This window comes from Ipomoea triloba, chromosome 4, assembly GCF_003576645.1.
Source record: "Ipomoea triloba cultivar NCNSP0323 chromosome 4, ASM357664v1".
NCBI lineage: Eukaryota > Viridiplantae > Streptophyta > Magnoliopsida > Solanales > Convolvulaceae > Ipomoea > Ipomoea triloba.
The window spans coordinates 221,149-232,354 of record NC_044919.1 but is presented as its reverse complement, the minus strand read 5'-3'; the positions used below and the strand labels follow the sequence as shown (position 1 = coordinate 232,354).

The following is an 11,206-nucleotide window of genomic DNA, read 5'->3' as shown; positions in this document are numbered from 1 at the left end:
TTTTTTTTTTTTTTTTTTTTTTTAAATTATGCTACGTCTAACCAACCAAACCTATAATGGAACAATGGAGTTAAGAAAACATTATTAGCCAAGCAAACATTAAAAATATAATCTGCTGCTACTGTTTGGTTCTTGGTTTGTCTACTTTGTAATTAATTGCGCCAATAATGGCGATGGAGTAATTGCCACTACCTACCTTACAACAATGACGAGAATTGAAGGCGGTGGCGTGAACATGTCAGTATGATCTGATCTCCTGACCCACATGTGGAAGTTGATAGCTTTGTAAAACATAAAATAGTAATTTTTTTTTTTTAGTTTTTTAATTAAGGTTTATGCTGGTTGATAATTTGATATACATATATACATGTTGGGCTATAGATCTGTAGCTACTTGAATTGTTCGTTTGCAGCAATGGAAATGGAAGAATTTGGAGGAATAACACACATTGCCATGTTACCAAGTCCTGGAATGGGTCACTTAATCCCATTTGTACAGCTAGCTGACCGACTCATCCGCCGCCACCGCCTCGCCGTCACTCTTATCGTTCCGACAGACCGCCCCCTTTCCGCTCCGCAAGAGGCTTTCCTTGGCGCGCTTCCGACAGGGGTCGACTACCTCGTACTTCCTCCGGTCAACTTGGAGGATTTGTCGGCTTACACTAAGAACGAAATCCGTATCTGTCTCACCGTGACACGCTGTCTTCCCGCTCTTCGCCGGGTGTTTGAATCCTTGGTGGCGTCGAAAACAAGGCCGCCGCCGGTTGCTTTGTTGGTTGATCTTTTCAGCACCGATGCGTTTCAAGTAGCTGATGAATTTGGGGTTTCCCCTTACCTCTTTTTCCCTACGTCTGCCATGGTTTTGTCATTTGGCACTATCTTACCCGAGCTTGATTTGGCGGTGTCGTGTGAGTTCAGAGACATGGCGGAACCGGTTCAAATTCCAGGGTTTTCCGTGCCGGTTCATGGAAAGGATTTTCTTGATCCCGTCCAGGACCGTCAGGACGAGGCCTATAGATGGATTGTTTACCATAATAAAAGGATTGGGTTGGCAAAAGGTGTGATCTTGAATAGCTTCAAGGAAATGGAACAAGGAGCCATTGAAGCCTTGCAACGGCCAGAATCTGGAATCCCGCCGGTGTATCCGATCGGACCGCTTGTTCAGACGGATTCAGATTCCTCCGCCGCCGGGGAGTGCCTGGAATGGTTGGAAGCGCAGCCGCCAGGCTCGGTTTTGTTCATCTGCTTCGGAAGCGGAGGGTGTCTTTCTCATTATCAGCTAACTGAGCTTGCATTGGGGTTGGAAATGAGCCAGCAAAGATTCCTATGGGTGATTAGAAGTCCAAGCGACAGTGCCGCCGCCGCTTTCTTCAGCGCCCAAAATCCAGGCGACCCTCTAACCTTTCTACCACAAGGGTTCTTAGAAAGAACCAAGAAGCATGGTCTAGTGGTGCCCAACTGGGCCCCACAATCCCGAATCCTCAGCCACCGCTCCACTGGCGGTTTCTTGACACACTGTGGATGGAATTCGACTCTGGAGAGCATAGTCCGTGGCATACCATTGATTGCCTGGCCGCTGTACGCAGAGCAGAAGATGAATGCGGTAGTGCTAACTAAGGATATAAAAGTGGCACTGAGGCCAATGGCCGGTGAAAATGGGGTGGTTCGGAGAGAAGAAATCGCAAAAGTTGTGAAGAGTTTAATGGATGGTGAAGAAGGGAAGATGGTGAGACAGAGAATTAGTGTGCTAAAGGATGCAGCTGCCATGGCTCTCAGTGAAGATGGTTCTTCCACTAAAGCACTTTCTGAATTGGCCTCCATTTGGAAGAACAAGATGGTAATTCCTCCTGGGGGTGACCCCAGCCCAGGTGGTAAGAGAGATCCACCTACAACTGTGAGGTCGTAGGTTGTTCGAACCTCAAACCCCTGGGTTTGAGCCGGTCAGCTATGGTAACTTAAGCTGGTTTACTCCCTGTGGTCCTTTGCCGGCTAGGGTCACAGGCTAGGGTCACAGGGTGAGGAATAAACCTCATAACAAAAAAAAAAGAAAAAAAAGATGGTAATTCCTCCATAATTGGTCCAATTATTTTACCCTGAACACTAAATAAGTTGTAATGCATTGTATAAAGTATGAGGATATAATAATGGCCGCAGAAAACATAAAATGTTTGTTAATTGTCTTGTCCCTATGTCATTTTAGCCTGCTCAAAATATGCAACTCTTTTCTAATCTACTCATGACCCTTTATTAGTGTTTTTTGGATGAGGATATGTTAGGCTTTCCTCAATTGAGGAGAGTTCGAACTTTGTATTGTATTGTTTTTTTTTTTTTCCTATTTTTGGAGAAATTACATATTTTCATTAATTCATATCGAAATATAATCTTTAATAGTTTAGAGAGAATTAAAAGGAGTGGTGGGTGGATCACTCCATGAATGCAACCTGCTCCATGTTAGCATGTCTCCATTTATGAGAAATGTGATCCATTGATTCCCCACAAATTAAAGCCCACCCACTTTAGGTCCACATCTCCTGTGGAAACATAAAAGAAAAGGAAACTGTTTTATTTGGCGTAAGAAATTAATTAGATTCGAATGTTGTTTTTGTATTGCACAATTTACAAAGGTTATAAGGTTAAAATCATTATTTATGGACTCAAGTACCAATAAAAAGTGATTGAATGTTGTGGGTGCGTATAAAATAGGATTCAAATGCCATGTGTTATTCATGCTTAAAATACCTACACGTATTTCATATGGTAACAAAGTTTTTATTCACATACAAGAGGACATGCTGACATGGTCCATGTATTACAAGAATTTGTAGAGCATTCACAACCCTTAGCTTCTCTCATTATCCTCATTTTGTGTGGTCATTCAATGACTTCATTATTTATATATATATATATATATATATATACATGTAAATTGACGTGTGGTCAACATGTGCCTTGTCAGACTTTCTTCGGAGAGAATAGTCTCTCCAAAGAAAGCTATTCTCCTCCTCCCCTCGTCAGATTTCTCTCCCTTTAACCCTTCTTCCTCGCCTTTCTCCATTTCTTTCTCCTCTCAAAATTAAGCATTGAAAATACTTGTAGTCGATTGTCTCAAAAAGAATACCGATACTATAATTGTTATACTAAAAAGTCGCATAGCTATTACATAATAGCAAATGTTGGTTACGTGTTCCAAGAATGCTTGGTCAATTTGAGTGACAATATTTATAAGCATCAACAGAATAAATTTATATTAGTTCGGTTCAAAGCAAATCACTAGTTAGACTATGAAGAAAAAAAAAAAAAAAAAGAAAACTGGCGTCACCTCTCCAGCTCAGGCCACACGTGCAAAGAGATGAAATGTCAATAATGTGGGACGAAGCGTAGACCCGGTAAAAGAAAAAGGCAAAATCAATTGGGAGATTGGTGACGCAAGGACGACGTCATAGATGACGTGTGTCGTTGAATGTACAGCTCTCCCAAGTAGCACACCCACGTGAGCGTTCACATAGAAGTGTCCAAAACTCTAGAAATCAGTGTGGTCGGGCCGGGCCCTGGCGGGTCGGGAGTGGCCATGATTAATGAATTATATTCTATACGACAGCGTACTAACTACATGTTTTACACGAAATTTTAGTACAAATCTATGCTCGCATTTGGTCAAACACCCATAGCTTCGATACAAAATAAGCAATTGCTATTCTGTCCATACATATATTATCCGTATTATTATTTTGAGATATGATAAGATAACAAATATATCATATATTATCAATTTTATAATATTTATTATGCCCTTCTTGTTAGAAAACTTATCATAATTTATCTTCAGGGCGGCGAAATCTATTTTAATATGAATAAAATTCAATAATAGTGTTTAATGAATATATTTCTTAATTTAACATCTAAGGCAAAGCAGATATAATTCATTTTGCAGAATTGTATTAAATATATTATTATTATTTTTATTTCCTCAGCTAGGTATATTAAGATTTCACATAGTTACACTCACTCATGAATTATAAGACTTAAGAGACCAGTTAAACGTGTAGCGAATGTGAGTCCCATATTGCATTCTCAAACTTCACGCATATGACCAATTAAACTGTCAATGTGGACATTACATAATTATTTTAGTAAGAGAACATAGCGTTTTTTTCTTAATAGTACATGGACTTCACTACTTTATAAGGTAACAAAAAATCACTACACTTTTTTTCTAAAATATTATTTTTCTACATAAAGTATGTCAACTATATCTTTTTACTATTTTTTAAGCACTCATAATTCTTTACAAGAGAATATTTGTTCTATATTTTTCAATCATTTTCAACCAAAGAAGTAATGCCCACCACCGGAGTTTGATCATGTGATTACCTATTTAAAATGATAGCGGAAGTGTCATCATATAGTACAAAATAATTGGTAATTTTATCTCTTTACTATTTAATTGGCTTATATTTATATGATTCGACTTAGTTTGAGATATATGGAAAGATATATATATAGAAATTAGATGCCATCTCGTACAAAGATTGTTTAATCATATCATAGTTTTGAGACGTGAATCAATCAACAGAAATGAGTGACTCTTTCTATCTTATTTTAGCTTTTTAAAAAAATTATTTACTATATTAGTTTTTTATGTATTCAAGTTTTCCTAACTTTTTGGACTCTTAATTGGCTTGAAATTCATTGCATTTTATTCAAATATATTGTGACATGTGTCCAACTTCTAAATATTTTTTTAATTTCTTTTATTTGTTTTTGATGAATTTGTAGTTAATTGACAACTTGGATTATAATCAAATGCTATTGGATTGAATTCAATAACATCAACGTTTAGACAAAAAAAAGTTTTAAAAAAAAATAAAAATACAGGTGATCTAAGACCATTGTTGTATGGAATGGAACACCAGTATGTCATTTTCTCTTATTAAAACTATATTGTTGACTTTGATATAAAGTAATGAAAGTCTCTTAGCTTGTTTCTTCAAAAGAAAAAAGGGAAAATGATGCTCTTTCTTTTTGAATTATAGGTTTATAGCATTTTTTCTCTTAAATTATTCATATATTTATATTTGCTCCTCAATTATTTTAAAGTGACAGTTTTCTCCCTTTGATGTTAAATGGACATTTCAACCTTAATATAATTATTTCAGTTAATTTTTTTCTCCATTAAATTATTATTTATATTATTATATGTAGAGATGACGTTCGATTTGAACTGGCTAAGAGATCATCACTTAACTAAAAAGTTATTTCAGTCAAAAAAATATCGTCACAATATAAAACAACAATATATTATTAATACAAACAAATTAAATGAGTCTGTTGTAACTACTTTTGTCATACTTTATCCCTGAAACATTAAGCATAATCTTTCTTCTAAAAAAAAAAAAAACAATCCTTCTTCTCCCTGAAACATTAAGGATTAATAAGCATAATCCTTATTAATTACAAACCAAATCATAAATTCTTGTATTTGACAATTGATTCAAATACTATTGACCAAATAAAGGGACAATTCTGTGAATTAGCAAATGAGGATTATTGCTAGCCGAATTGGTAAATGGTAATATATATAATTATAAGATTTTAAGTTTTATCTCATCCATAGCCCATAGGCAGTCACCATTAACAAACCAACCTCTCCTTAATCTTGTACATTACCATCGAATTTGCAAGGAAATTTATCTTTCAATGAAATGGTAAATGTGACAACTCAAACTCTTGAACCTCTCTTATGATATGCAGACACAGATCTTTTTTGGTCTCAAACTATTAAATTTACTGATATTCTGAATTTCAATTTGGAAACTTAAATTAAACAAATCACAAGGGAAAATTGTAAGTACTAGGAGTTAAAATAGGATTCAAGTCTAGAATAGTTGGTTAAATTAGGAATTGGATTGGAATGGTATTTTCCAGGAAATAAGTAAAGGTTACGATTAAGCTTCTTTTGAGTCCACGTGAGTATTTCCGTATAAATAGTGCTATCCCCTTTAGCTTTTTGACACACAAAAGAAATCTCTTCATTACTACGCCGGCATTATCTCCTCTCCTCCAGGCTCCAACAACAATGGCTGAAACACAGACACAACAAACTCCTCACGTTGTCATCGTGCCGACACCTGGGATGGGTCACCTTATCCCCCTCGCCGAGTTCGCTAAGCGCCTCGTTCTGCAACACCAATTCTCCGTCACTTTCGTCCTTCCCACCGACGGCCCCATTTCCACGGCCCAGAAAACCGTCCTGGAAAACCTCCCCGCCGGCACTCACTACACGTGTCTCCCGCCGGTCAGCTTCGACGACTTGGGCGAGGACGTCAAGATCGAGACGCGCATATCCCTGCAAATAACTCGCTCGTTGCCGGCGTTTCGCGATGCGTTTAAGTCCTTGGTTGCGAGGACCAAGACCGTGGCTCTCGTGGTTGATCTTTTTGGGACTGATGCTTTTGACGTGGCCATCGAATTCAAGGTTTCTCCATACATATTTTTCCCGTCCACTGGCATGTGTTTGTCCTTGTTCCTTCACATGTCGGAGCTGGACCAGAAAGTGTCGGGGGAGTATAGAGACATGACTGAGCCGGTCCAGATCCCGGGCTGCGTGCCGATTCAAGGCAAGGATCTTCTCGCTCCGGTTCAGGACCGGACGGACGAGGCCTACAAATGGGTTCTTCACCACACCAAACGCTACAGAATGGCCGAGGGTATCGTGGCCAACACGTTCATGGAGTTGGAGCCCGGTGCAGTAAAATACCTGCAAGAATCAGAGCCCGGGAAGCCCACGGTTTACCCGGTAGGACCGCTGATAAAGATGGAAGGATCCGGGACCGGGAAATTAAACGGGACTAGTCCCTGTCCTATCCTGGAGTGGCTAGACCAGCAGCCGGGCGGGTCGGTTCTTTATATCTCGTTCGGGAGCGGCGGCACCCACACTCACAAACAGCTGATTGAAATCGCTTCGGGATTGGAGAAGAGCGAGCAGCGGTTTATATGGGTGGTTAGGTGTCCAAACGACTTGATTTCCAACGCTACTTATTTCAGCGTCCAGAGCTCATCCAACCCTCTGGATTTCATGCCACCGGGCTTCCTGGACCGGACCAAGGGTCTAGGCCTGGTGGTTCCCGATTGGGCACCCCAGACCCAGATCCTAAGCCACGAGTCCGTGGGAGGGTTCTTGACTCATTGTGGATGGAACTCAATTCTCGAGAGCGTGGTCCACGGAGTCCCACTAATTGCATGGCCAATGTATGCAGAACAGAGGATGAACGCTGTGATAGTTACTGAAGATATTAAAGTGGCACTCAGACCAAAGGCCGGGGAAGATGGATTGGTGGGAGAGCTGGAAATTGCTGAGGCAGCTAAAGCACTTATCCAAGGCGAACAAGGCAAAGAAGTGCGCAAAAGAATGAAAGATCTCAAAGATGCAGCTCACCGCGTGCTCAGTCCAGACGGCTCTTCCACCAAAGCACTAGCTGACTTGGCATCCAAACTCAAGGCCAAAATTGCTTAATTCCTTATCCTAATCTTAGTTTCACCAAATGTGAAATATGTATGTATGTATGTATTTACTATTTCCTTCATCCACCCCAATCCCAATCCCGAGAATCCAACTACTCTTGTATTTCATCAAATCGTAAAATGTGTTTTATCAATTTTTTTTTATACACATCAGGTAAATCACGAAATGTGTTTAGAGTTGCACAATGTATGGTTAATGGAATGGGATATGGTTGAAGCATATTAAATTAATGAAGGGAATTGAAACTTTACCCAGAATTTTTTTAAAACCTTTTGGTGTTAATTGGTGTCATAATTAAAAAGAAAAGTAGGAGAGAGTAGGTGAGAAAATGGTAGTGGTAGTGGTAGTGTGGCCTAGCTATCAAATTATCAATCAAGAAAATAAAAGGTGTAGGGTCCCTTAGCTAGAAACTAGAAACTATACCAAAATAAATAAAAAATGGTTAGCTGTTACTTGTTAATATTATAACTAATAAGAGAAAAATATATTTTCAAAATTGTAGAAAGGCTTTTTCAAATAATGTCACAGCATTAAAGATGACCGCAAACTCTTGTTGAATGAGTGACTACTAGTGTCCAGACAAGCATCTATTCTCAGACTATTTTAAATATCTCAATTTATGGTATACGTTTAGCTCAAAGTGTCACATCCACTCCATTGAAAAAAATAAAACTACAGTAAATTTGATGTAATTTTAAATGTATTTTAGGCAAAGATATTTTTATCTTTTCAATTTTTTTTGGTGCGTCGTTTTTTCATCTTTTCGATCGTGAATTGCACCATCTCATTCACTCGGCTCTTGTCTTCATCTCTTTCAATATGTCCTTAAATCATTCTTTATCAATTGTGATGGTGGTACCTGGGGAAAAAAATACTCCGTAATAAATATGGGTTGCGTGATATGCATGTCATGCTGGTGTTAGGTATGGTAAATTGTCAGTAATGTGAAAGAAAGAAACACAAGGTTAATGCATGGTAAATTGGTAATTTGCAGTGAGGGCAGCTGTACTATGTTGGATGTTAACGTCAAAGTTAAAAACATGACATAGACTATATTTTTTATATTATTTTTAATTTGGTGATTCTAGAAATCCGATGCGCTTGCAGCTAGAATATTCCAACGACGTGCTTACACTAGCATGACATTACCAATGCATGTATTGACGTGTACTAACATCGCTATTTAAATGAATATATATTTGCATCGTGCTTCATATATATTATTGTTCCGAATTAAAAATGCAAAGCTTTCAATATGCAAATTGGATGGTAGACGGTTGAGCATCCCATCATTAATTATCTTAGAGGAATTACATGAATTATGTTAATGCTTTGTGTTTAGTTGAGATGGAATATAAATCATTATTATTATTATTTTTCTTGATATGCCACGCATGTATAGCGTATATTAGCATTAATTAAATATTTTGATGGTGCTATTTTATTCCAAATTAAAGATAGAGATAACTTTAAATATGAAGATTGGATGATAGATAATCATTATTTGATCTCTTCATCTAGACATGCATGTATAGTATTTGTATAAAATTTTGTTAAATATTTCAATCATGTTTGTCTGTTCCAAATTAAAAATAGAGAACTTTAAATAATGAAATGGATGGTAAGCAACCATTATTCCCTTCCTCTTATTTTAACGAGGTTTTCTCATCGCCTTGTGACCCCCATAGCTGACTGGCTCAAACCCCGAACCTCCAACCTCTCGGTTGTAGATAGAGCACTCTTACCACTTGGGCTGTTCTTACGGACACTATTATTCCCTTCCTCTTGGCATGCATATCTACTAAGATTGTTTAAATATTTTTTTCATAATTGTTTATTTCAAATTAAAAATAAATAATTATAACTATACGAATTAGAGGGTAAGCTATGATTACTATCTGACGGTGTTTATAGAATAAATTTTACTCTTTGTTTAATAACTCAGAAACCACGAGACTATATATATATATATATATATATATATATATATATATATATATATTGATATGCATGCATGTGATCATTCTCTATCAATTCCATTTCCCTTATTCTTGACCTGCATGTATGTATGCGAGGATTCCTACAAAATTTCAAAAGTTGTATATGATTGATTGGAATCATTAAATGATATTTGTTTCCGTGTCTTTAGTATACACATGCAAATGTTTACAAAAGGCAAACCTTTCAATTCCTTATTATATATGCTCTTCTTTTTTTTTTTTTCTTTTTGTTTTCTTTTTAGATTTAAATATTTAATTTCACTCCCCTAAACCCTAAGCTAAGGGTAGAAATTAAACTAAGAAAAAAGCCTCTAACTAATGAAAATTAAAGAACTTTTACTCAATAAAGTTTACATAACACAAGTAATTAAAGTTAACGTGTTATGGCCAGGAACATAATATATATATATATATATATATATATATATATATATATATATATATATATATATATATATATATATATATANTGCAAATTGGATGGTAGACGGTTGAGCATCCCATCATTAATTATCTTAGAGGAATTACATGAATTATGTTAATGCTTTGTGTTTAGTTGAGATGGAATATAAATCATTATTATTATTATTTTTCTTGATATGCCACGCATGTATAGCGTATATTAGCATTAATTAAATATTTTGATGGTGCTATTTTATTCCAAATTAAAGATAGAGATAACTTTAAATATGAAGATTGGATGATAGATAATCATTATTTGATCTCTTCATCTAGACATGCATGTATAGTATTTGTATAAAATTTTGTTAAATATTTCAATCATGTTTGTCTGTTCCAAATTAAAAATAGAGAACTTTAAATAATGAAATGGATGGTAAGCAACCATTATTCCCTTCCTCTTATTTTAACGAGGTTTTCTCATCGCCTTGTGACCCCCATAGCTGACTGGCTCAAACCCCGAACCTCCAACCTCTCGGTTGTAGATAGAGCACTCTTACCACTTGGGCTGTTCTTACGGACACTATTATTCCCTTCCTCTTGGCATGCATATCTACTAAGATTGTTTAAATATTTTTTTCATAATTGTTTATTTCAAATTAAAAATAAATAATTATAACTATACGAATTAGAGGGTAAGCTATGATTACTATCTGACGGTGTTTATAGAATAAATTTTACTCTTTGTTTAATAACTCAGAAACCACGAGACTATATATATATATATATATATATATATATATATATATATATTGATATGCATGCATGTGATCATTCTCTATCAATTCCATTTCCCTTATTCTTGACCTGCATGTATGTATGCGAGGATTCCTACAAAATTTCAAAAGTTGTATATGATTGATTGGAATCATTAAATGATATTTGTTTCCGTGTCTTTAGTATACACATGCAAATGTTTACAAAAGGCAAACCTTTCAATTCCTTATTATATATGCTCTTCTTTTTTTTTTTTTCTTTTTGTTTTCTTTTTAGATTTAAATATTTAATTTCACTCCCCTAAACCCTAAGCTAAGGGTAGAAATTAAACTAAGAAAAAAGCCTCTAACTAATGAAAATTAAAGAACTTTTACTCAATAAAGTTTACATAACACAAGTAATTAAAGTTAACGTGTTATGGCCAGGAACATAATATATATATATATATATATATATATATATATATATATATATATATATATATATATATATATATATATATATATATA

The 11,206-nt window shown here is 35.9% G+C and overlaps 2 protein-coding genes across 2 annotated transcripts; both read left to right on the top strand.

Annotated features, from left to right (window-relative positions):
* The first annotated feature begins 7 nt into the window (after positions 1 to 7).
* On the top strand, positions 8 to 2,232 carry LOC116015449 (hydroquinone glucosyltransferase-like). The gene is made up of 2 exons (XM_031255518.1): positions 8 to 237; positions 413 to 2,232. Exon 2 carries the CDS (start codon positions 415 to 417, stop codon positions 1,903 to 1,905), a length of 1,491 nt encoding a protein of 496 aa, XP_031111378.1. The 5' UTR covers positions 8 to 237; positions 413 to 414; the 3' UTR covers positions 1,906 to 2,232.
* A 3,776-nt stretch (positions 2,233 to 6,008) lies between these two features.
* On the top strand, positions 6,009 to 7,778 carry LOC116017261 (hydroquinone glucosyltransferase-like). The gene has a single exon (XM_031257809.1). The coding sequence runs from the start codon at positions 6,076 to 6,078 to the stop codon at positions 7,510 to 7,512; it is 1,437 nt and encodes a 478-aa protein (XP_031113669.1). The 5' UTR covers positions 6,009 to 6,075; the 3' UTR covers positions 7,513 to 7,778.
* The last annotated feature ends 3,428 nt before the right edge of the window (positions 7,779 to 11,206 follow it).

Excerpts from the sequence above, each read along its gene's own strand:
- LOC116015449 (XM_031255518.1), top strand. The coding sequence starts at position 415 with ATGGAAATGGAAGAATTTGGAGGAATAACACACATTGCCATGTTACCA.
- LOC116017261 (XM_031257809.1), top strand. The coding sequence starts at position 6,076 with ATGGCTGAAACACAGACACAACAAACTCCTCACGTTGTCATCGTGCCG.